This window comes from Lepidochelys kempii, chromosome 1 (assembly GCF_965140285.1).
Source record: "Lepidochelys kempii isolate rLepKem1 chromosome 1, rLepKem1.hap1, whole genome shotgun sequence".
In the NCBI taxonomy this organism is placed as follows: Eukaryota; Metazoa; Chordata; order Testudines; family Cheloniidae; genus Lepidochelys; species Lepidochelys kempii.
The window spans coordinates 324,173,959-324,201,432 of record NC_136380.1 but is presented as its reverse complement, the minus strand read 5'-3'; the positions used below and the strand labels follow the sequence as shown (position 1 = coordinate 324,201,432).

At 41.8% G+C, this 27,474-nt stretch overlaps 1 protein-coding gene across 1 annotated transcript in view; it reads left to right on the top strand.

Annotated features, from left to right (window-relative positions):
• SLC2A13 (solute carrier family 2 member 13) overlaps positions 1–27,474 on the top strand; it is a 317,348-nt gene that overhangs the window by 249,704 nt on the left and 40,170 nt on the right. The window contains exon 7 of the mRNA XM_073328433.2: positions 6,486–6,611. Coding sequence (XP_073184534.1) covers positions 6,486–6,611 — 126 coding nt within the window. The remainder of the gene's footprint in view (positions 1–6,485; positions 6,612–27,474) is intronic.

Genomic DNA, 27,474 nt, shown 5'->3' with positions numbered 1-27,474 from the left:
TGTTAAGAATTGCTCAGTGACAGGAGTCTCCACAGAGCTTGAGAGAAAAATTGAATTGCAGGTCACCACCTCTGATTCTCCAGTGCAGCTCCACTCCTCTGTCATGAATTATGTACCACCATCACAAGAAGTCTCAACGAGATCTTAAACTGTGCTCTGCAGGTCAGCAGATTCAGGTTCTGAAAGATCAGAGAGGGAACACATTCTAGGGTACATTCCTGCAGCACTTGTCATTCATGTGAGTAAGGACTGCAGATGTGGCACTGTTGCCTGGTAGATACACCCCGCCATGGGGTGTCTGGTTGCAAGGGACAAAATAGGGGTTATGGCTCAAGTGGCTAGACAAGATACTGCTGTCCTAGTCTACAAAACAAAGCAGCGCAACCTAGTGGCTAGAGTCCTCGGGGCTGCCTTTGCTCTTGGGGCAGCGCGGCCTAGTGGCTAGAGTCCTCAGGGCTGCTCTTGCTCTTGGGGCAGTGTGGGCCAGTGGCCAGAGTCCTTGAGCAGTGCCCCCACACTGCAGTAGGTTTTGGGTATGGTAGGGGGACCCTGGCCCATCCTCCTTCACCGGGTCCTGACCTAGTGCCCTGTGAAACCAGTAGTCCACAGTTCAGCTCTGTTTCCTATTTTAGCAGTCACATTCCTGGGTCGCTTCCATGCTTCCATGCTTTCTGCTCTGTCAGTTCTCGTGGGATATTGGCCTTCCAGCTCACTCTTGTCCTCCAGGGTAATCAGGGGTTCCGCCATCGATCCCATTGGCTCGGCCTCCACAGTCTGTAGCTCCAGCAATTCCCTGGCAGGAGTCAGCAGTGTGCGTCAGCTCTCCTCTTCAGCCAGCCCAAACTGAGCTGGGCCACTCCGTTTTATATTCTGTCTCTAGGCTGAGCATGCCCAGCAGGGGTGAGGGGGGCGTGGCCTCTTCAGCCCACAGTGTACGGTTAACCCCAGCTGGGTCAGTGCAGGGTCACAGGCCCCTCTGAAGTTAAATGTAACAGTTACTTTTATATAGTTTTACAGTTTGCTCCTTTACATCCATATAAAAAACTCTAAATGCTCCAAAATACTTTACCTGGAGTAACGTGGGGTGTTAGGATATAAGCTTTTTCAAATTCTTGCACTGAAACATAGCAACAAAGCAGCAGCAGTAAATATTTATATTATGATGGTGTCCAAAGGCCCCATTTGAGATTTGGGCCCCATTTTCCTGGGTGCTCTAAAACACAGAAAAGAGACAATCCCAGCCCTAAACGACTTACAAAACATAACTGAATTTCTATCCTGAAAGCTTTCAGAGTAGCAGCCATGTTAGTCTGTATTCGCAAAAAGAAAAGGAGTACTAGTGGCACCTTAGAGACTAACCAATTTATTTGAGCATAAGCTTTTGTGAGCTACAGCTCACTTCATCGGATACATTCAGTGGAAAATACAGTGAGGAGATTTATATACACACAGAACATGAAACAATGGGTGTTATCATACACACTGTAAGGAGAGAGATCACTTAAGATGAGCTATTACCAGCAGGAGAGCCGGGGTGGGGGGGGAGAAAACCTTTTGTAGTGATAATCAAGGTGGGCCATTTCCAGCAGTTAACAGGAACGTCTGAGGAACAGTGGGGGTGGGAGGGGGGAAATAAACAAGGGGAAATAGTTTTACTTTGTGTAATGACACATCCACTCCCAGTCTCTATTCAAGCCTAAGTTAATTGTAGCCAGTTTGCAAATTAATTCCAATTCAGCAGTCTCTCGTTGGAGTCTGTTTTTGAAGTCTTTTTGTTGTAATATTGCGACCTTTAGGTCTGTAATCGAGTGACCAGAGAGATTGAAGTGTTCTCCGACTGGTTTATGAATGTTATAATTCTTGACATCTGATTTCTGTCCATTTATTCTTTTACATAGAGACTGTCCAGTTTGACCAATGTACATGGCAGAGCCGCATTGCTGGCACATGATGGCATAGATCACATTGGTAGATGTGCAGGTGAACGAGCCTCTGATAGTGTGGCTGATGTGATTAGGCCCTATGATGGTGTCCCCTGAATAGATATGAGGACAGAGTTGGCAACGGGATTTGTTGCAAGGATAGGTTCCTGGTTAGTGGTTCTGTTGTGTGATGTGTGTGGTTGCTGGTGAGTATTTGCTTCAGGTTGGGGGGCAGTCTGTGGGCAACGACTGGCCTGTCTCCCAAGATTTGTGAGAGTGATGGGTCGTCCCTCAGGGTAGGTTGTAGATCCTTGATGATGCGTTGGAGAGGTTTTAGTTGGGGGCTGAAGGTGATGGCTAGTGGCGTTCTCTTATTATCTTTGTTGGGCCTGTCCTGTAGTAGGTGACTTCTGGGTACTCTTCTGGCTCTGTCAATTTGTTTCTTCACTTCAGCAGGTGGGTATTGTAGTTGTAAGAATGCTTGATAGAGATCTTGTAGGTGTTTGTCTCTTTCTGAGGGGTTGGAGCAAATGTGGTTGTACGTAGAGCTTGGCTGTAGACGATGGACCGTGTGATGTGGTCTGGGTGAAAGCTGGAGGCATGTAGGTAGGAATAGCGGTCAGTAGGTTTCCGGTATAGGGTGGTGTTTATGTGACCGTTTTTTATTAGCACCATAGTGTCCAGGAAGTGGATCTCTTGTGTGGACTGGTCCAGGCTGAGGTTGATGGTGGGATGGAAATTGTTGAAATCATGGTGGAATTCCTCAAGGGCTTCTTTTCCATGGGTCCAGATGATGAAGATGTCATCAATATAGCGCAAGTAGAGTAGGGGCGTTAGGGGACAAGAGCTGAGGAAGCGTTGTTCTAAGTCAGCCATAAAAATGTTGGCATACTGTGGGGCCATGCGGGTACCCATAGCAGTGCCGCTGATTTGAAGGTATACATTGTCCCCAAATGTAAAATAGTTATGGGTGAGGACAAAGTCACAAAGTTCAGCCACCAGGTTTGCCATGACATTATCAGGGATACTGTTCCTGACGGCTTGTAGTCCATCTTTGTGTGGAATGTTGGTGTAGAGGGCTTCTACATCCATAGTGGCCGGGATGGTGTTTTCAGGAAGATCACTGATGGATTGTAGTTTCCTCAGGAAGTCAGCGGTGTCTCGAAGATAGCTGAGAGTGCTGGTAGCGTAGGGCCTGAGGAAGGAGTCTACATAGCCAGACAATCCTGCTGTCAGGGTGCCAATGCCTGAGATGATGGGGCGCCCAGGATTTCCAGGTTTATGGATCTTGGGTAGCAGATAGAATACCCCAGGTCGGGATTCGAGGGGTGTGTCTGTGCGGATTTGATCTTGTGCTTTTTCAGGGAGTTTCTTGAGCAAATGCTGTAGTTTCTTTTGGTAACCTTCAGTGGGATCAGGGTAATGACTTGTAGAAAGTGGTGTTGGAGAGCTGCCTTGCAGCCTCTTGTTCATATTCCGACCTATTCATGATGATGACAGCACCTCCTTTGTCAGCCTTTTTGATTATGATGTCAGAGTTGTTTTTGAGGCTGTGGATGGCATTGTGTTCTGCACAGCTGAGGTTATGGGGCAAGTGATGCTGCTTTTCCACAATTTCAGCCCGTGCACGTCGGCGGAAGCACTCTATGTAGAAGTCCAGTCTGTTGTTTTGACCTTCAGGAGGAGTCCACCTAGAATCACAGCCCCCCAACCTGAAGTAAATACTCACCAGCAACCACACAACAGAACCACTAACCAAGGAACCTATCCTTGCAACAAAGCCTGTTGCCAACTGTGTCCACATATCTATTCAGGGGACACCATCATAGGGCCTAATCACATCAGCCACACTGTCAGAGGCTCGTTCACCTGCACATCTACCAATGTGATCTATGCCATCATGTGCCAGCAATGCCCCTCTGCCATGTACATTGGTCAAACTGGACAGTCTCTACGTAAAAGAATAAATGGACACAAATCAGACATCAAGAATTAATAATATAACATTATTATATATTATTAATTATTATTATAATTATTAATATATTATAACATTATACATGTTATAATATAACATTATAACGTTCAAAAACCAGTCGGAGAACACTTTGATCTCTTTGGTCACTCGATTACAGACCTAAAAGTGGCAATTCTTCAACAAAAAAAACTTCAAAAACAGACTCCAAGGAGAGACTGCTGAATTGGAATTAATTTGCAAACTGGCTACAATTAACTTAGGCTTGAATAGAGACTGGGAGTGAATGTGTCATTACACAAAGTAAAACTGAACAATTTATTTGAGTATGAGCTTTCGTGAGCTACAGCTCACTTCATCGGATGCATACCGTGGTAACTGCAGCAGACTTTATATATACACAGAGAATATGAAACAATACCTCCTCCCACCCCACTGTCCTGCTGGTAATAGCTTATCTAAAGTGATCATCAGGTTGGGCCATTTCCAGCACAAATCCAGGTTTTCTCACCCTCCACCCCCCCACACAAATTCACTCTCCTGCTGGTGATAGCCCATCCAAAGTGACAACTCTTTACACAATGTGCATGATAATCAAGTTGGGCCATTTCCTGCACAAATCCAGGTTTTCTCACATCCCTCCCACCCCCATACACACACAAACTCACTCTCCTGCTGGTAATAGCTCATCCAAACTGACCACTCTCCAAGTTGTTTGTTAGCTCATCTTAAGTGATCTCTCTCCTTACAGTGTGTATGGTAACACCCATTGTTTCATGTTCTGTGTGTATATAAATCTCCTCACTGTATTTTCCACTGCATGCATCCAATGAAGTGAGCTGTAGCTCACAAAAGCTTATGCTCAAATAAATTGGTTAGTCTTTAAGGTGCCACAAGTCCTCCTTTTCTTTTTATCCTGAAAGCACGTCTCCTAAGAAAAAGTAGTTCCTTTTTGGTAGACTTGATTCAAACAGCACAGCTATCTTTTATTTATTTTGTTCATGCTTCTTTTTTTTTTTAAAGAAAATTTATTATTATTACTATTATTTACTGCTGGTGTTTATTTCATTGTTCAGCTTATTTTTCCTTTTCACTATTGGTTTTAATACCGTACATGATATATTCATCTAATTATATGCGAGTAAACTTTAAAGATCAAATCATGAATATGAAACATTTGAAGCAGTGAGATTTTTTATTTCGATGTTATATTATTAATTCAATAGCTGCATTATATACATTTCCAAGTTCCCAAAGGCAGGATAAAATTTGGGTTTTCAACTTCCAGAAGCCAAATCAGAATAAAAAAATATTAATTTAAAAATAATAACTTTTTAGAAATGAAAGAAAAATTCAGCATGCTTCTTTGATTCTCTCTCATGGCCACTGCTCTTCTCTTTCTGTTGAGAGAGATAGTGGAGGGGGGTGGTGGGGAGGACAGGCTACACTATCTCTTTGGTACTTACTCTAATAATAGGGAATATGTATCTGTGTACCTCACAATTTTTAACATGTTATAGTCTCACAACACCCCAGGGAGGTAGGGGAGTTGTTCAAGGAATTGAACCTGATCCTCTAAGGCAGGGGTTCTCAACCTTTTTCTTTTTGAGACTCCTCTCCCTCCCTCCCCCCCCCCCAACATGCTATAAAAACTCCGTGGCTCACCTGTGCCACAGTAACTGGTTTTCTGAATATAAAAGCCCGGGCTGGCATAATTGCCTGGAGCCTTATGCCACAGGGGCCCCCACAAAGCTACATTGCTCAGTCTTTGGCTTCAGTCCCATGTGGTAGGGCTCACAGCCCTGGGCTACAGCGAGTTTAATGCTGGCCCTGTTTGGTATCCCCCTCCCCCTGAAACCTGCTCGCAGCCTCCCCGGGGCCCTGGCTGAGTACCACTGTTCTAAGGCCTAAACTAGAACCCTTATCACTGGACCACCCTTCTTCTTCCCTGTCTTTTATGTTGTAGAAGAGAGGCTATGAAACAAATAGCTATACAGCTACTCTTTTCTTTCTGCAAGATTATTTTCTCATATAGTGGTTTAAAAGGTTTCAACATATATGGGCATTGTAACTGTAATTGTCACATTATACTGTGTGTTAGCCTTCGTTTTAACCATTTGGTATGTAAGATTAATGTACAAATATGACACAGTTATTTATAAATGTAGATTTTAATTAAATTTAGCTTCTGGTTAAGTTCCTCTTTAAAAAAATCATTTGATTCATTTACTCACCTCTGTATAAAGATTATGTGAGATTTGCTTTTTCTTCATCTAGGGTCTTCACCATCCTCATACACTTAAAGGTACTTTCTCTGTTTCTCGACCAAAAATGTTCCACGTATTTTCCTAGAACCTGAGTATTTGATCAGCTGCAATTTAGTATGCATTATTTTACTATTCACAGCAGCACTGATAGGGGATGCAGAACTGCCCATTCACTAGAATGTGGCACGGAGGAAGAAAAGACAAACAACTTCATGCTTTTAAATCAGCATGTTCAGTACAAACTCGTAGGTAAGTGTTTCACTTCACAGGTATAGGTAAAGAAAATATTGTTTAGCATGTCTGTTTGTTTCTCTCTTTCAGTTATTGTAATGGATGCATGCTAGATCCAGATTGTGGTCTCTGCTATAAACTGAACAAGTCAAATGTTGTTGACTCCTCATGTGTTCCAGTTAAGAAAGAATCTACAATGGCAGCAGCATGGGGCAGGTACGTCACTTTGAGAGTTTATATTCCTTAATTCATAACTGGCCTCAATCAAAATTTATTTTCAGACTGCTGTGAGCATTTATGCTTTCATTGAAAATGGTATTCTTAAACATCTTTCCAGAAAATTGATCTTTTGACTGGTATTTTTGACATTATTATTTCATTATAGTGTATAGTATACATTTCCAGTGTGAAAAAGGTCCCATGTAGACTTCATTTTTCAAGGAAAATAGAAGCTGTCTAGGAGTTGAAGTACTTGTGATGGTTGACTTAAAAGGTCACATCAGATTTTTCGGAACACTAATTGCAAAGAACGATGAAAAATTAGTACTCGTGCTATGACGGAATGATAGCTTTGAAAGACATTAATTATGCAGACTTCTGTGCTGCACAGATGAAGTGATTAAAAAGGCAAGATATAGTGGGTATGTTTGTGTATTGACACAGCTGTACACACATATGTTTAAGTGCTGCAACACGAATAGAGTGGCAAACCTCTAGGACCAACTCTAAGGACACTTTTCATTTTCCTGCTGTTTTGGATTTTTTCTTCTGAGACAATTTCCCCTCCCCCGCACGCCCTCCAGTTACATTTGAAGCTGTGAAGTTTCATTTTCTTTTAAACCTTACCTTTGTTCAAACATTTTAAAATTAAGACAAAGCTTATAGGCCTAGTCAGTCAGCTGAACAAGTCTAAAATGTCCGCTGCATGGTATGTGTGCAAGAATTTGTGGTTTCCCACATTTTTAAAGTGGCAACACTGTACACCTTGTGCTTGTGTGTGAATATATATGTGTACACACAGAGAGGTTCCCACTAAAATGTCAGCAGTTACTATGCCCTTGTGCATGAGACAGCAAAGCATTTACCTACCCTTAGAAAGATTTTGTATAGTTTTAACTTTTATCAGGCAATCACTGTAAGACCAATAACCTGTGATAATGTAGTGTAAAGTCTTTATCAACATGAGTTTGGGATGGTGTGAAGCCACAAGGAAATTATATAGGTCATCCACGACTGCTGATAAAACCTTTCTACTTCATCTCACTACCATGTATTTTGTTTATGCCACATGTTCCATAAAAGTGTTTTTAGAAAAGTTTTTTAAGTTTTTATTGGAGCTATTTTTTGTCTTTCTCCAACTTCAAAGTCAGGAGCCTTAGCTATGATGAGTCACAACTGCCTAGGGCTCAGAGGAAATGAAAATATCAAACTAACTAAGTAAATAATATGTGTAAAGTGTCTCTAAAAAGGACCTCATCTTTCTTCAATATACATTAAAATGTTATGTCCAATCTCTTGGGCTGTTCCAGGCATAGAGGTGAGTGATGTGATTCCATTAGATCGAGGGATATTATATTTATTCACTTATGAAAAAGCATCACTGCTGCTTTGCTGCATCACCATATTGTGGCTTGATTTTAAAAGTGGTTGGATAATTTTGTGACCAATAAAATATGTAGTTAAAAAAAAAACCTAAAATAAAGGCTATAAAATCTCATGTGTAAGGGACCAGGGTGTAGGCAGTCCCGGCTGGTGTTCACCAGTCAAGGATGGCCACGAGGCAGTAGCCAGTGAGCAGGGATTGGAATAATCATTAGAACTGGGACTGATAAACAAAAGGGTCAGAGTCAGCCTGGGGTTGGAAACCAGAGATCAGAAAGCGAGGTGTAGTCTGGATTCGCAGCAGTCCAGAAGCCTGCGTGGTTGTCCAAGACAACTTCCTGAAGCAACCTCCAGGGTTAAATAATGCTCATAAACCAAACAGAGGGCCACTGGGTGTTGTCAGTATTGATCATTAGGTGGTACTTCCTGTGGCGCCTAATCTCGAGAGTGTTCCTTGGATAGGGCTCTGTACAGCCTCCCCGTGGTGATGTGGGAATGTCAACTATCCCAGGCTCAACAGACCTCGGTTCTAGTTCTACAGAGCCGTACATCATGCTCTTGAGCATATAGTGAATATCTCCCCTGTAGCTCGCACCATCTTGATTTTCAGAGGAGCTCCCATATTCTTTATTTGTCATAATAGATCTTTCTTCATATTCAGAATCAACATTTGTTTCATGTACTCTACCATTTTAAGAAAGAAAAGGAGGACTTGTGGCACCTTAGAGACTAACCAATTTATTTGAGCATAAGCTTTCGTGAGCTACAGCTCACTTCATCGGATGCATCCGATGAAGTGAGCTGTAGCTCACGAAAGCTTATGGTCAAATAAATTGGTTAGTCTCTAAGGTGCCACAAGTACTCCTTTTCTTTCTGCAAAATACAGACTAACACGGCTGTTACTCTGAAATCTACCATTTTAAGTACCATCTCTGTAGCTAGGGAAGATGTAATAGTATACAGTAAGACTTAAATGGAGACATAAACTTGTTACTCTGAAAATCCTTCCTAAGAGGAGGAAAACCTACTACAATACTCACTGTAAGGGTGTGGGGAATAGAATCCAGATCTGCAGAGCTAGAATAGTTGATACTCACAGTGCCACCTGCAGGCCATGCAGAGCAACAGCCAGGGAGCTTTGTGGAAAACAGACACTCCCAAAGAACCCAGAGTGACAGTACCTTGCAGCCCTCTGATTGGCCAGCACCCTATTTAGTCCTGGAGGGTGCCCCAGGAAGTTGTGTGGGCAACAACAGAGACTTCAGGCCTGCTGCAACTCCAGACCTCACCTCATCTCCTGATCTCTGATCTCCAGTTCCAGCCTGACCCTGACTCTTGCCTCGTGACTCTATCTTGGTACTGTCTCTGACTCCAGCCTGACTCTGAGCCTGCCTCCCGATTCCAGTCTGGTACTTCGGCAGGTCTCCAATCCCAGACTGACTTTTATCCTGACTCTTGCTTAATGAACCCAGCTCTGGTGATTCCTCTGACCCCTGCTCACCAACTATTGTCCCTGATGTGTGAACCCCAGCCCAGCTGTGACCAGACCACCTAGGCTCTCGTCTCTTATAGTTTGCCTAGACCCACTTCCAACCTCCTCCGCAGGAGCCCATTAACAGGGATATGGAAGGGGTGGATCTACCATCACCCATTGGATCCCATGGTGTACCAGACCTGCAGGAGCGGGTCATGCAACTCCAAAGCAAGAACCATCTGCTGCAGTTCCAAGTGGCACAGCTCTTAGAGGAAAATCAGATACTCCTTGAGCAGTTAGCATGGTCCCAGGAAGAGAATTCTGTGCTCCAGGCTCAGGTTGGGCCACTGCCCTCTGTACAGGGCCCTGCAGTACCACTACCCAACGATTTGAGAGGAACTGCCAGAAGTTCAAGGGGCTCCTGAACCAATGCCGTCTCCTTTTCCTGCTTCGCCTTCTAATGTATCCCACCTACCAGGCCCACGTGGGACTAGCGATCAGTTTGCAGGCAGAGGAAGCACTGGATTGGACCTCCCTCCTGCTGGAGCAGGACAGCCTGGTGTTAATGGACTGGTATGCCTTCCTGTGAGTATCTTCAGTGACCTTTGACCACCTTCATTGCACTTGCTCAGCTGAAGCCGCAACTACGAGGCCCCAGCAAGGATAGGAGCCAGCTGCCTCATACGCTGCCCACTTCCAGAGCCGTCCCTTGGGTAGGGCGAATTGGGACGACTTCTGTGGGCCCCGCACTTTGGGGAGCCCCACAGGCCAGTGCAATTGGCCAGCATGGTCGGTCCTGGAAGACATAGGTGCAAGAACTAGGAGTGCAGGGAGTGCTGCTGCCCCGCCCGCCTGGGCTCCCGGCTGCCGCCCCACGCGACTGGGGTCCCAGCTGCTGCCCTGCGCGACCGAGGCTCTGCCACCCGCGTTTCGGTGCAATGAGTCATCCACCCGGCTGGAGCCATGAGCCGCTGTGGCGCTATGGTCAACAATAGCCCTGCGGTAGGCACCGCCAACTGCCAGCAGCAGCAGGCAGCCCAGCACCAGGCCAGATCTGTCCCGCCAGCCTGGCCACAGATGCAGAGTGGGGCCCCTAAGCCAGCGGGTACTGATTTGTCCCAAGCCCTGCAACCCACCGAATGATGGTCCTGCCCAGTTCCATCAACTTGTGGCTGACGTTGAATGGAATAAGGCAGCCCAACTGCGTCATTTTCAGTGTGGACTTAGTGAAGAAGTAAAGGATGGGCTAGCCTATGTTGAGACCCTGACCCGCTTGGGTGCTTTCATTAACCTCTCTCTCTGCACTGACAACTAGCTGCAGGAGCAAAAGGAGAGGACGGGCATCCTGCCACTGCTTCACCCACACCCTAGACCAAAAGCCTGAGCGCCCAATCATGAAATAATGTGGGTTGATCTGGCCACTGATGCTTGAGCCTGGAAGAAAAGAAACGGCAACAGCACAATAACTTACACTTTTACTGTGGAGCACCAGCACGTGCCATGGCCTCTTGCCCATTGCAGACCTTGACCCCTAAGGAATCAGGAAACAAGCAAGCCCAAATCATACTGGGTTTGGGGGTGCGGCCTGGGCACTACTGGAGCATTGTGCTCTGGAACTATCCCCAAGACCTGCAGAGAAACGCAATCCAGGATATGCAGGTCCTCCCCATACTTCCAAGTATGAATAAAGTTACATACCATGGATGATGCCAAATGGATTCCCCCTCAGTGGGCCTTGGTTGCTTCCAGGGCTACCGATGACTTCTTTAGAGGCTAAAGCCACTTGAGCACTACAAATCCCCCTCCATTAAAAGCATACATCCGTTCTTTTAGAAACAACTGATGTGTCCCTCCTGTCCTTGGGGCCAGTAATGCAGGAAACAGTACGTCTAGAGGCTGTAATCCAGGGCCATCAGGAAGTACAACAGTTCAATGTGATCCATTCACCACACTTCCCCCTACTTCTCTGTATCACTTGGCTGGAGCAACGTGGCCCTTGTATCTCCTTGCAAGAAAAGAGGATCAGCTTCCCATCTGAATGCTGCCGAAACGTCTGTTTATGCGCAACTGGCCCCAGTCCTCTGCTCCAGGCTCCTGTAGCTGATTGGAAGTGACAGCATGTGTGGGGGAACTCCAGATGGCAGTTAGCCAGAAGGAGTCACTCCTAAGCCTGAGTCCCTATCTTTTGAAAAGTATTGGGATTATGTGGAAGTTTTAAAAAGAAGATTGCAGCCATGCTACCTCCACACTTCCCCATAGATGGGCGAAGGTCCCTTATGGGTTTATGACTATGACTTCCCCATAGATGGGCGAAGGTCCCTTATGGGTTTATGTGATGTCCAATCCAGAACTGGCAACCCTTCATGTGTGCATCCAGGAAAACCTGGCCAACGGCTTCATCCAGTGCTCCACCTCTCCAGTAGGGGCTCTTATCCTTTTTTTTAAGAAACAAGGACAGAATGCTACACCTTTGTTTAGACGGCCCTAAACCAGGAGACCGTCCAAAACCGTTATCCCCCTGCCCTTAATCTTGGAGTTCCTAGATTGTGAGTATTGTAATAAAAACAAACCCTGCATTATTCTTCAGTAATGGCCCCTAAACATTATAAAATTACTGGAACTTGTAATGTTGTGGACTACTTCTGTAGAATACTGTAGTTATTTTTTAAATGTTTCCTCTGCTCCTATTTTGTAGCAATAACACTGCATGTGTGTTTACAGTGAATGACAATTATTCACAAGTACAGTATGTTCCAAATCAAGAATATCCGTATGGTGGAGGAAAAGAAGATAGAGATTTCAGTCCCTTGAGACTGCCAGCAAGGCTGTTTATATTGCAGAGGTTGCCATGGAAACCTGAGAAGAAAATTAGAGTATCAAAATGTTTTTACAGGAAAAATATGAGACATTGATTCTCTCAAATGTAGGGATGCCCGTGGCAGACAATGGTACCAGGGGATGAAAAGAACCCACAAAAATAAATCGAACCCAAACGTATGCCACAAGAAATGTGCAGCAAGCATAACTGTCTGGTTGACAGCAAGGAATTGGGAGGGGGGTGAGTTTCCATAGAGAAAAGGCTAGAAGAGATGTTGCATGTTTGATCTGTTACATAAACATGACTCATATGTCAGGTATATTTGAGGGTGAAACATTGAGGGACAGCTCATCTAACTCATTAGCATAGACACGGCAGGCCTTGGCATTTTTGTATGGGCCTGAAAAACAATTTTTGTATGCACCACCAACCTTCCTGACTCCTGTGTACAGTGATCACACCACTGTTCCCAAGGCCAGCCCAAATATTTTGAGGTTGGTTAGCAAGATTGTTCTGTACTGATTCATTTTATGTAAAAGGAAGGAAGAGGAATGGGAATCTTCAGATCACTACCAGCCACATTTTGTGAGAGAAGTGAGGGCCCAGCATGTGGAGTTGATTATTTTCAAACCTGTGCTTAATCCACTAGACGACGCTGCCTCTCTTGAACTGCTCCTTCACTTCCTAATAGAGGAACCATGGGCAGTCTATCACTGCAAACAAATCTGGGGTCTTCTCAGAAACTATGTGACTTCTGTTTGTGCATTTCATGGACACTCCTGCCCCAAGGCCAATCCATAGGGCAACAGGAAGAGATTTTAATTGTCAAAATATGTAAGATTTTATCTCTACAAGGAAAAAAGCTCGAGGGGCAAAAATAATGAGACCTGTAGTTACTCTTGACACATCTGTATCCTCAATACAGTGGGACTGTGCACGTGAGCCCACAAGATTGGCTCTGGGCACAGCCTGTGGATAGAAACAGATCAGCACCCATGGCTCTGACTTTATGTGCTAGGTAGTACATTGGCACTGAGGGAGGGAGACATTAGCAAGAGCTATGTGCATTTTACTTTTGTAGTCAGTTGGCTACAAGGATGTTGTTGGCACACCTCCAGGAATGCAAGTTCGCTATTCTGATTTTTTTTTAAAGTATCCTGGTTCATCGAAAGTAAATTGGACAATTAGAGACCAGATTTTGAGAGACCAGAAATCCTAAATAGATTCCTGCTATTGAGACATTTTATAAGTTTGTTTAATTTCAAAGAGATATAGGTATTACTGATCATCTTGGTTACCTGCCTGTGGGTGAAACTTTAGACAAAATACTTTAAAGGCTTTGTAAAGACTCTGGAAAGTTATACATTTATCCCATCTTTTCTATTAGACCAATACATATCAGTTAAGATTATTGAAAAGCAATTTAAATACTCTTTTATTTTGTGGCGATAGTAGATTTTCCTGGAGGGTTCAGCAGGTGGAGATCTATTAGCAAAGGGTCCTTTAGCTGTTTGTAAATGACCCTCCTGTATTTTTTTCATGTCCAGTACAGTGAGAAACTCATTACTACTCAGTTTTCCAAGCCATTGACCAATTTGTATAGTAGCTTCTGAAATATGACAGGTATACTATGAATCACTTTTTAAAAGACATTTTATTTATGATTAAAAATGTGTGTGTGTATTTGTATATTTAAAACCTGTGAGTCTCTCTGTTTCTTCATAGGAGATGCATAAATCCCCCTTGTACATCAATCTGAGATCAGTAAATACTCTGAGAATGAAGTTGTCGTCAATTCAAATGAAGTTGCTTGTTTCGCATTACAGGGAGTATCAGTAAAAATATTATTAGTGAAACTGCAATCTTCAGAACCTTTCTATAAAGACTTCCATTTACAAGTTATTTTAGTAAAAACTGAAGTACTGGGGAATCAGTTTCTCTTGTGGAGACCTCAGGTTAATAGATTATAGGCATGAATATAATTGCTACTGTATTTTTAAAATGGTAGCACAACAGAGTGAATAATTAATTGAAAAGGCTAGCTAGATCTGCCATACTGCCAACACACAAAAGGAATACATTAACTAATCAAGTACCCCCAGAGGGATTTCTTTCTGGGTAGTGTATGTGACCCTAATCTAATTATTCAGTCCACTAAAATATCCACAGCCTTTATAGGCTGCAGAAAACAGTATTTTGTTACTTTTCTTTTTCACTGGATCATTTTCAGAAATAAGAATAAAATATTTTCTGAATTAAGTAAATAGAGACTTGGGGAGAATACAGCGATTCTAACTGCAGATTTGCCAAAAGTTGAAAACTGCAGATCTTTGTGCAGTTGGAATCACCATTATTGGTGCAGTCCCAGAATAACAACATGGCTATATTGTCCCATTTGAGTAAATACATTGTGCAGAATAGTAATGTATAAAATACAAGAAAATATGAAAATAGAAATGAAAAAAAATGGTTTTTTTACTGTTATAGGTTCTTCAGATTTCACTATGAAGCCTAAAATCTGATGAACTATCCTTTTCTGATGATGGAGTGTGGGGTCACTTTCATTTTTCCTATGCTGATCCTGACAACTTCCATTCTTAAGAGGTAGCAGATATTTACAAATTGTGGATGTATACTTCAATATCATTTCCACTAACTATTAACAGAGAGAGCCAGCAGAACAGCAGGACAAAGCAATGTGTATATTAGGTCCACAATCACAAATAAATCTGCTGCTCTTGTCGCATTTATGGTCAGGTGGCCAGCAAAGTAGATGGTATTTTCATAGGGCTGTTAAGCGATTAACAAAATTAATAGTGTAATTAAAAAAATTAATTGTAATTAATCATGCTGTTAAACAATAATAGAATACCATTTATTTAAATATTTTTGGATGTTTTCAACATTTTCAAATATATTGATTTCAATTACAACACAGAATACAAAGTTTACAGTGCTCACTTTATATTTATTTTTATTACAAATATTTGGACTGTAAAAAACAAAAGAAACAGTATTTTTCAATTCACCTAATACAAGAACTGTAGTGCAATAACTTTGTCATGAAAGTTGAACTTACAAATGTAGAATTATGTACAAAAAATATCTGCACTCAAAAATAAAACAATGTAAAACTTTAGAGCCTACAAGTCCACTCAGTCCTACTTCTTGTTCAGCCAATAGCTCTGACAAACAAGGTTGGTTACAATCACAGGAGATAATGCTGCTTGCTTCTTGTTTACAGTGTCACCTGAAAGTGAGAACAGGTGTTTGCATGGCACTGTTGTAGTCGGTGTTGCAAGATATTTACATGCCAGATGCACTAAAGATTCATATGTCTCTTAATGCTTCAACCACCATTCCAGAGGACGTGTCCATGCTGATGACGGGTTCTGCTCCATAACGATCCAAAGAACTGCGGACCAATGCATGTTCGTTTTCATCAAATGCATCAGATGCCACCAGCAGAAGGTTGATTTTCTTTTTGGTGGTTTGGGTTCTATAGTTTCAACATCAGAGTGTTGCTCTTTTAGGACTTCTGAAAGCATGCTCTACACCTCATCCCTCTCAGATTTTGGAAGGTACTTCAGATTCTTAAATCTTGGGTTGAGTGCTGTAGCTATTTTTAGAAATTTCACATTGGTATCTTCTTTGCATTTTGCCAGATTTACAATGAAAGTGTTTTTAAAATGAACAATATGTGCTGGGTCATCATCAGAGATGCTATAACATGAAATATATGGCAGAATGCATGTAAAACGGAGCAGGAGACATACAAATCTCCCCCAAAGAGTTCAGTCACAAATTTAATTAACACATTATTTTTTTTAACGAGTGTCATCAGCATGTCCTCTGGAACGATGGCCGAAACATGGAGAGGCATATGAATCTTTAGCACAGCTTTCATCACGTAAATACCTTGCGACATCAGCTACTACAGTACCATGCGAACACCTGTTCTCACTTTCAGGTGACATTGTAATTAAGAAGTGGGCAACATTATCTCCTGTAAATGTAAACAAACTTGTTTTTCATAGCGATTGGCTGAACAAGAAGTAGGAAGGAGTGGACTTGTCGGCTCTAAAGTTTTACATTGTTTTGTTTTTGAGTGCAGTTATATAACAAAAAACCCTACATTTGTAAATTGCACTTTCATGATAAAGAGATTGCACTACAGTACTTGTATGAGGTGAGCTGAAAAATACTATTTCTTTTGTTTAGCATTTTTACAGTGCAAGTATTTGTAATAAAAAATAATATAAAGTGATCACTGTAGACTTTGTAGTCTATGTTGTAATTGAAATAGATATATTTGAAAATGTAGAAGAACAACCGCAAATATTTAATAAATTTCAATTGGTATTCTATTGTTGAACAGTGCAATTGATCGTGATTAATATTTTAATCACGAGTAACATTTTTGAGTTAATGGCGTGAGCTAACTGCGATTAATCGACAGCCCTGTGTTTTAACCATCCTGACCTGTCAGTCCTGAGGGTAACTTTTTTTTTTTAATTTACTTTAAGGGTAGATTACCTGTTGGGCCTGTCAACCTTGACAGTATCCCTTTAAATGGTTTTTAAAATAAAACATCAAGTTTTCATATATGTACATAAAGAATTCAGATTAAGGCAGGGTTTTTGTCATAACTGTCATAGAAGACAGAGATTTCTTGATTTTTAAAAAATTGGGGGGTGAGGGGCAGAAGAAATAAATAAATCCAGGCTTAGAACTGAGGTGGGGGGTGGGAGCGTTGAGGGGCAGGGTGCTGTTGTTGTTTTGTTTTATGTTATCCTAAAATGGCTGCTGAAATAAAAGCAATTAAGAGATCACAAAGCACAGTCTGGTGTGCAGTTATCAGGAGACCTGAGTTCTCAGCTCAGCCACAGACTTCTTATGTGACTCTGAGCAAGTCACTAAGCTACTCTGTGCCTCAGATCCTCATTTATAAAATAGGGATGTTTCTTTGCCTTGGGGGCGTGCAGTGAAGATAAAATCAATTAATGGTTGTGAGGTGTTGAGATACTATGGTGATGGAAGATAAGTACCCAGACAGATGGAAGGATAACGAACCAAAACCACCACCATCTCTGTTAAATATTTCTCTCAAAGAAAAAAAATCTGTAAGTGACCCAGAAAGTGATGCACTGCTTTGGCGAGTGCTCAAAATAGCCTCACTAACTACGTATCATGAAGCCATATGCAGAAATGTTGTTTGGTTAAGAGACTTTTGCTTTATCTAGGAATTTATGATTTCACTCTTAACAATATATGGTCAGCGTAGAAGAAGTGTTTGGTGCTAGAACTGCTGAACTATTCTACTGAACCTTAAACAAGGGGCACTGCTGTTGTGTTGCACAACCAGACAGGTGAATGTTTTAATAACCATTCGGTTATTGTATTTTCCCCTCTCTATATATCTGGGGATACATAGTATCTGTGAGGGAGTCTTATTAATTTGTTCTATATTCTTTACACATATGAAATTGAAAAAAGAAAACTAGGAGAAAATCTGTGTGACTTTGGATGATGACTTAATTATATTCCTATATCTTTTGCTTTTTTCATCATGTTCGTCCCATGATTTTCCGTAAAAGTTATCATTATAAAATTGCAATCCTACTTATAATTCACATGGGTTCTAATAGTAAATGCCCTTTCTGATAAAATGACAGAGCAAATTACTCCATAAAACCTACATAATTTTTTATCAGGTACATGTATTACCCTTAGGTTGCACTAAAACACACTTTGGTTTAGTCGTCTAATTTTTTTAATTGAATTTACTTTTTATTTTAGGGTCTAGAACATCTTTTTTTCATTCTTCCCACTGTTAACTTGTGTATTTCTTAAGTGCATAGTTGAATAATGTCAATTCGCAATATAGGAGGAAACAAAGGAAATAAATTTCAAAGTATAGAATATCTTATGCTGTTCTTCCAGAAGGATCTTTGTTAGCAAATAATTTTATTAACTTTTCGTTAGAGCCTTATGTTCAACGCAAGGTTTTAATAAAGTATAAGAGTACAATACCTGAAAACAAGCTAGTATTTTCTCACATCTGTATATGTTAGAAAGAGGATATTTAATTTTCTAATCCATTGATACTCAGCTACAGAAGACTGATGTTCTCTAAGGGAAGGAAAAGCAATGCTATCTTTCTTTAGTGTGTGGGGAAACATTTGTATCTTGTTGTCCATGTTTGGTTTATTCTTAATTTGTTTTGTCTTATTTTCAGAAAATCTAAGGGGACTTCATTTTTTGTCTTCTTCTCAGATGCCTGAAGCCACTTAATAATTATCAGACAAATATAGTGTGTGTGTATATGTACAGCATGTATGAAGTCAAGAGGCATAATCTTTCTGTGTGCGGTATTGCATTTTATTCTCTGCTGTATAGAAGGGAGGGCCTTTTATGAATATGCATGTTGTTTCCCCTTGTTTCATTAAACCCCTCAGCAGCAAGTCACTAGCTTTTCTCAACGATCTTCTATAAATGCTTCATGTCTTGCTAGGCTCCAGGTTCATTCCAAGCAAGACACTGTGTTCCATGCGAAATAAACAGCTGTAGCAAGTAAGTTATGAAGGGTATAAGGCTGCAACAGAAATAATAATACAGTGCTGGAAGCTGTCATGGCCACTCCAGAAGAGACAGTGTGAAGCTTGAATAGCATGAAATGGCATCCATTAGTTATAGGGTCCAATCCACAGCCATTTGAAATCAGTGGGCTTCAGATCAGTCCCTTGATGTATTTCTACACATTTTAGAATCAGGAAAATGGTGAGGCATTTTATTCTCTTTGTTAAAGCCTCAACATGAATGTTTGAGAAGATATCAGCTTCCAAATGGTCAGGATGGTGGCAATAGAAATTTAAATTAAAAATTAAATATGGAGACTGTATATATATATGTTCTATAGATGTAGATCATTCCCCATCCTAGAACTCCCCAGATTGTACACATGTCTCAGGCAATAGGAATATTCTTTGTTTGGGGATGGGCCAGATTCTGCGCTATGTTCTAATAGCGAATAATGTCCTTTTTGTAAGTTTCCTGAACCATTACGTAGAATTCTATAACTGGGATATGATTCTCTATTAAGCTTCGTAGGATGATTCCTCTATGAAAGGAGGTAATTTTTAAATAAATTCTATTGGACTTTTCCATAGAGAGAAACTGGAACAAAATCTGGTTTCAGATTAATTGGCCATGACACCAGGATGTTCCCAGTAAACAGGGAAATCTGTTCACCATCTAGAAGGTCAAAGGAAAGTTTTTATAATTTAACACATAGATGTGATTCTGAAATTCATTGATTTGTTGTTCCAGATCAAAATGAGTCAGTGGGTGGGATTTTCAAAGATGCCTAAGTGATTTAAGGGGCACTAATCCCATTGACTTTCATTGGGACTTGTAGTCCTTAGTCACTTAAGTGCTTTTTGACAATCCGACCCAATCACAATATAATAATGAGTTTCTGTTCCTGGGATAAAATCTTCTGTCCTTTCCCTCGTTTCATTCCTTTCTTAAATCTTTCCTTCCATCTTCCTCTTCACTTCTCTTTTTATTCTTTTGAAATGCTAGTTAGTGTTGAACAATCATTTGAAAAAAGAACAAAGGAAGAAGGGAGGGGAGAGAGAAGAGACAGATTCGTGCTTTGCTGGCAGTTTTTCTTGTTAATTGTAAGAATAGCTTCAAATTCTATAACATTTCAAGTAGCTGTGGAATAGGAGAAAATAAGTGGTCCTCAGTATAAAGTATCCACAAATCATGCCTTATGTGAGTAAAACGTTGGGTTATAATAATTTATATGCCAAGATGTTTAAATCAGTACTCTGCACAAGTGCAAGGACAATGCTCTGTGTCTCGAATTTCAATTCATATCCTGCAGAAATACGGAGGGTTTCAGTTGTCCTCTGCTCCCTTATAGTGGAGTAGAAGGAAATTAATCTTGTCTCCCTTTTAAATCATTCTTGCCCTGCTTCTAAACTTATGTGGGGAATAACAAACAAAAAATAACTGTAGAAGTAAATTTAGTGTTGCCCAGATACACAAAGGAGCACAAAAAAATCCAAACTGCTTTTCCAGAGTACATAAGAGAACTCCCAATCCCACTCTCAATGTTATTAGGATACATGGGGGATCACACAAATTCTCATATCCCATCTCTGCCAAAATACATGGTGGAGAAAGCTGAAAAACAGCCCCTGTATAGATATAATGCACAGAGTAGTCTGCTGGTAATCAGCTCCCCTGCCTGCTGTTACCTTTCCACCAGACAGCAGCTTTGCCTCTCCTTCTTGCTGTCTTCCTGGGATAGCTCTCCCAACAGAGAGATGAAAGAGGAGTTCTCATTCTCATCATTGCTGGGAATGGGTCCGATGGAGTGAGAAGGAGCAGGTACCTTTGCAGAAGAGGAGCCCCTTTTGTTTTGGATCAGACCTGGACCCAAAACAGAAGGAGCTGATTTGGAGCTGGGGCTTTGTGGATGAACTGCTCTAAAGCTCAGCAATGAGGAGGGGAATAAGATCTGAGGCTTTGGTTCATGCTCATCTGTAACATTAATCTCTCAATACAGATTTTTTTTAAAATCTCCTATAATGAATTCTACTGGGAAAAGGCATCAAACAGTTTTTGTTCACATTCATTCAATACTGACTTTAATCATCAAATTTAACATTCAAATTTAAACATCCAGAGGATGTTGTGAAGCCCAAAAATATAACTGAGTTCAAAAAAGTATGAGATAAGTTCATGGAGGATAAGTCCATCAGTGGCTATTAGCCAAGATGGTCAGGGACACAACCCTATGCTCTGGATGTCTCGAAACCTCTGACTGCCAGAAGCTGGGGCTGGCAGACTGGGATGGATCACTTGATAATTGCCCTGTTCTGTTCATTCCCTCTGAAGCATCTGGCACCGGGCACTGTCGGAAGACAGGATACTGAGGCAGCTGGACCATTGGTCAGACCCAATATAGCCATTCTTATGCTCTTGAACATATGACCACTCTATGACAAATTGACTGGGTAGTAGATCTTTTGCAGGGTTTCATACTGTGGAATTACTAAAGTAACCAAATCAAATCTTAAATTAAAATGTACTTTATTTTGAAAAAAAATGTGAAGGTTTGTGTTTTGTTAAGTGGCAAAGTCTATTCAGCAGAATAGAATCTTTCTCCTGATGGTTTCAGAGTGGTAGCCGTGTTAGTCTGTATCCGCAAAAAGAACAGGAGTACTTGTGACAGCTTAGAGACTAACAAATTTATTAGAGCATAAGCTTTCGTGGGCTACAGCCCACTTCATCGGATGGACACTTGTAGTGTAAACAGCTTTCCTATCTCTTCATTCTTCTACACCTTCATTTGGTGATCATGGTGCTGACAATTATAAGGGTTCTGTCTAACTCTTGCTAAATGAGGCTATGTCTACACTAGGACTTATGTCAGCAAAACTTATGTCGTTTGGGGGGTGTGAATATTCCAAACACACACACCCCCAAAGCGACATAAATTATGCCAGCATAAGTGCTAGTGTGCACAGTGCTATGTCGTCAGGAGACATAGCTTCTGTCGCTCGTGAGGATGGTTTTTATGCCAACGGGAGCGCTCTCCCATCGCCATAGAACGTCTTCACCACATGCGCTGGAGCGGTGTATCTGTACCGGTACAGCTGAACCACTGCAGTGCTGTAAGTGTAGACATGCCCTCTGTAATCATGTCATCTGATGTAATAAAGGTTATTATCTCTGCTCTTCTTAAAAGGAAGAAATCTTCATAAATGATCTGGAGGATGGTGTGGATTGCACTCTCAGCAAATTTGCGGATGATACTAAACTGGGAGGAGTGGTAGATACGCTGGAGGGGAGGGATAGGATACAGAAGGACCTAGACAAATTGGAGGATTGGGCCAAAAGAAATCTGATGAGGTTCAATAAGGATAAGTGCAGGGTCCTGCACTTAGGATGGAAGAATCCAATGCACCGCTACAGACTAGGGACCGAATGGCTAGGCAGCAGTTCTGCGGAAAAGGACCTAGGGGTGACAGTGGACGAGAAGCTGGATATGAGTCAGCAGTGTGCCCTTGTTGCCAAGAAGGCCAATGGCATTTTGGGATGTATAAGTAGGGGCATAGTGAGCAGATCGAGGGACGTGATCGTTCCCCTCTATTCGACATTGGTGAGGCCTCATCTGGAGTACTGTGTCCAGTTTTGGGCCCCACACTACAAGAAGGATGTGGAAAAATTGGAAAGAGTCCAGTGGACGGCAACAAAAATGATTAGTGGTCTAGAACACATGACTTATGAGGAGAGGCTGAGGGAGCTGGGATTGTTTAGCCTGCAGAAGAGAAGAATGAGGGGGGATTTGATAGCTGCTTTCAACTACCTGAAAGGGGGTTCCAAAGAGGATGGCTCTAGACTGTTCTCAATGGTAGCAGATGACAGAACAAGGAGTAATGGTCTCAAGTTGCAGTGGGGGAGGTTTAGATTGGATATTAGGAAAAACTTTTTCACTAAGAGGGTGGTGAAACTCTGGAATGCGTTACCTAGGGAGGTGGTAGAATCTCCTTCCTTAGAGGTTTTTAAGGTCTGGCTTGACAAAGCCCTGGCTGGGATGATTTAACTGGGAATTGGTCCTGCTTTGAGCAGGGGGTTGGACTAGATGACCTTCAGGGGTCCCTTCCAACCCTGATATTCTATGATTCTATGATTCTAAGACTTGTGTGGATTTTTCTTTCTGAAAGAACACAGATTTCTACACTAGGACTGCTGAATAATTCAATATCTTTGATTAGTTTAATTCACATGAATTATTATATGTGCTGCCTGCATCTGTAGCTCATTTCCTTGAAAATGAAGGCAATGACATTAATCCTTCACTGGCACAAGTTGAGCCAGAATTATTGATTGATTTGGTTCAAAGTCAGGTCCCCCTTTTAAGTTAATTCATGTGTTAATAAGGAAAAAGAAATGAGTACAACCAAGTACAAGGAATATTATATGTATATCTGTGGACTTCGGGAGATTTGAGTAAAGACTTATAGTTGCTTGTGTACATAGATTATTTTTCTGTAGCCTTCTTGCATTATAATGTATACTTTGAATAGGTGGTAAGGAGGAATGTCTTTAAGAATCTGCATGATTATTTGTCTATTAAGGCCTGTCACTCCAGATAATTTTCATTGCATTTAGCACTTGTTTTCTTTTTGTTTTAATACCAGGAGAGGCACCACGAGTAAATTATACCTTTAAAGATAATTTTTAATTTTAATAAGGCACCTTGTAGATGGGGTTCTGCTTGATTTCTGTTAGATTACAGGCTAGAGCATTAGAAACACTCTGGGCCATAAGGGAACTGGCAGCCATGTCATATAGGCCTCTAGTTATCCCAAACTTTTGTTGTACTCACAAATATTTCCAGATAGTTATAGGGTCCCTGGTATCTCAAGTGATGGTTATAATGTGATCATTCATCTTTGTGGGGTTTTTTTGTATAAAATTCCTTAACTTGCAATAGTCTTGAATACATTTTGCATCTGAATCCAAAGAACCAAGACAGAAGTAGGAGAATGACCAGTTACTACTCTAAACCATGAAATAATTGTCTGACTATAGATAGATACTTACATGAGGCTGGGTGAGATAATACCCTGTTTTGGACCAACTTCTGTTAGTCTCAGGGCTTGTCTACACTTACATTTTATAGCGCTCTAACTTGCTGGCTCGGGGGATGGGGGTGAAAAATCACCCCCCTGAGCGCAGCAAGTCTGAGCGCTTTAAAGCGCTAGTGTAGACAGGCTCCGAGTGCTGGGAACCATGCTCCCAGCACTTGGAGCTAATCCCCTCGTGGAGGTGGATTACCCAGCGCGCTCACACGACCACACTCGCACTTCAAAGCGCTGCGCTTCTGCGGCAGCACATTTAAGTTTCCAGTGTAGCCATGCCCAAAGAGACAAGCTTTCAAACTTACACAGAGCTCTTCTTCAGGTCTGGGAAAGGTACTCAGGGTGTCGCAGCTAAATACTAGGTGGAACAGATTATTTAGCATAAGAAGTTAACAGGTTGTAAGAGACCATTGAAAGTGAGGTAGGCAGTTAACACCTTTGCAGTCACAGGACAAAGGAAGATTAGTGGATTATAGATTGTTACAGTGAGCCATAAATCCAGTATCTTTGTTAAATCCATGATTTTTAGTGTCTCACAAAGTTATCAGAGTAGAAGCCATGTTAGTCTGTATCCGCAAAAAGAAAAGACTAAGACTAAGGTGCCACAAGTACTCCTTTTCTTTTCACAAAGTTATGAATTTAAGTCTCAGGCTTGTCTTTTGAAGGTGTTGTGCAAGTTATCTTTGAAGACAAGGACTCAGAGGTCAGTTACTGTGTGATAGTTTTGTGAATAGTGTACACCCCTGGGTGATAGGATGTTTTTGTCTTTTATCATATTTCTGTATGAGTTCATTCAAGAGCATAGTGATTGTCTCGTTTCACCCACATAGTTTTTATTGGGGCATTTAGTGCACTGGATGAGGTACACCACATTGTGATAGGCATGTGTAGGATCCAGGGATCTTGAAAGGTGTGTTGTGGGGAGTATTGATCATCATAGCAATGAAGATATGTCTCCAGGTTTTGCATGTGTTTGTTATGGCAGGGTTTGGTGCTGCCTTGAGTTGTGTGTGGAGTTTGCTTCTGATGATGAGCTTGGAGGGATTGTTTGAAGGCCAGAAGAGGGCATTTAGGAAAGATTTCTTTCAGATGTGGTCCCCACCAGATGTGGGTTGTAATTGTTTAATGATACCCTGTGTGGGTTCCAGAGTGAACTCTCACTGAAAAATGATAAAAGACAAAAACGTCCTATCACCCATGGGCAAACACTTCTCAAAAAACAATCACTCCGTATCTGACCGCTCAGTTCTCATTCTCAAAGAAACTTGTACAACAGTTTCAAAAGATGAGCCTAAAAGCTTAAATTCATAACTTTGTTAGGCTAATAATCATGGACTTAATAAAGACACTGGATTTATGGCTCATCCAGTGACAGATTGTAAACATAGTGTCAGAGATACTATTACAGGCATAAAGAAAAGGAGTACTTGTGGCACCTTAGAGACTAACAAATTTATTTGAGCATAAGCTTTCGTGAGCTACAGCTCACTTCATCGGATGCATTCAGTGGAAAATACAGTGGGAAGATTTATATACACAGAGAACATGAAACAATGGGTGTTACCATACACACTGTAAGGAGAGTGATCAGGTAAGGTGAGCTACTACCAGCAGGAGAGTGGGGATGGGGAAAAAACCTTTTGTGGTGATAATCAAGGTGGGACATTTCCAGCAGTTGACAAGAATGTGTGAGGAACAGTGGGGGGTGGGGAATAAACATGGGGAAATAGTTTTACTTTGTGTCTGCACAGCTACAGACTAGGGACCGAATGGCTAGGCAGCAGTTCTGCGGAAAAGGACCTAGGGGTGACAGTGGACGAGAAGCTGGATATGAGTCAGCAGTGTGCCCTTGTTGCCAAGAAGGCCAATGGCATTTTGGGATGTATAAGTAGGGGCATAGCAAGCAGATCAAGGGACGTGATCGTCCCCCTCTATTCAACATTGGTGAGGCCTCATCTGGAGTACTGTGTCCAGTTTTGGGCCCCACACTACAAGAAGGATGTGGATAAATTGGAGAGAGTCCAGCGAAGGGCAACAAAAATGATTAGGGGTCTGGAACACATGAGTTATGAGGAGAGGCTTAGGGAACTGGGATTGTTTAGTCTGCAGAAGAGAAGAATGAGGGGGGATTTGATAGCTGCTTTCAAACTACCTGAGAGGTGGTTCCAGAGAGGATGGTTCTAGACTATTCTCAGTGGTGGAAGAGGACAGGACAAGGAGTAATGGTCTCAAGTTGCAGTGGGGGAGGTTTAGGTTGGATATTAGGAAAAATTTTTTCACTAGGAGGGTGGTGAAACACTGGAATGCCTAGGGAGGTGGTAGAAGCTCCTTCCTTAGAAGTTTTTAAGGTCAGGCTTGACAAAGCCCTGGCTGGGATGATTTAATTGGGGATTGGTCCTGCTTTGAGCAGGGGGTTGGACTAGATGACCTCCTGAGGTCCCTTCCAACCCTGATATTCTATGATTCTATGATTCTAATGACACATCCACTCCCAGTCTTTATTCAAGCCTAAGTTAATTGTATCCAGTTTGCAAGTTAATTCCAATTCAGCAGTCTCTTGTTGGAGTCTGGCGGGGGAGTGGCACGAGCACCAGTGCCAGCCATCCCGAGTCCCAGTCACAGGCTGGGCCACCCCAGCCCACACCGCGGGAGAAGCGCGGGAACTGGAAGCAGGCAGGAGGGGCCCTGGGGGCGGAGCATGGGTGAGGCCACGCTGGGCTGTTTGGGGAGGCTCAGCCTCCCCTGACCTGTGATACCTGCCGCCCTGTCTGTGATGAACTATAATGCTCAAGTCTAAATCACTATTACATGAATTTAACTCTGCCGTTCAGTACTCTACACACTTGGAGCCTTTTGTTGGCCCCCCCAAAACAGCAATACATGTGAATGCTAACAGAGAAGGTGTCCCTATTTTATCCAGAATTGAATATGAAAAAAGAACAGTGAAATTTCAAAAGGGATGACCTTTTCCATGTAATTGCTAAGATAGATGTCTCAAAATATACTATGCAGAGAATTTTCCTTTACATTCTTTATTCCTTCATACTTTTATTATTTAAAGAGCTGAAATTAATTACACAGGAAATGCTTCTAAGCCTCACTGCAACTTTAGAACAGCAGTTTTGAAGGATATGCACTGGATATGAATGAAATTCATAATGATGCAATTTAGAGTACCATCTGCTATCTTGTAATAGTTATGATTGTGTCAGCATTTCCAGTAGAGGACATGTGGCTTCTGTGAAGCTTAAAATTAGACCACAAAAACTCACTGTTCTCTGAACTTGGTATATGAGGTTTCAGCATGGGAGCATCATTTTCTTTACAGTCTTTTTGGTTTGTCCATTTGAATGTATTAGATTTGTAAAGTTCTGTTACTTTTGCTAATTATTATTGGTTTATGGACTGTACTGGGGACTTCAGAAAAGTGAAACCATAACATTGGAATAGGTCATACTTTCTTTGGAAAAAGTTGTGTAAACTTCAAACAGTATTTCCCTTAAGGCACCTTTAATACTGAGT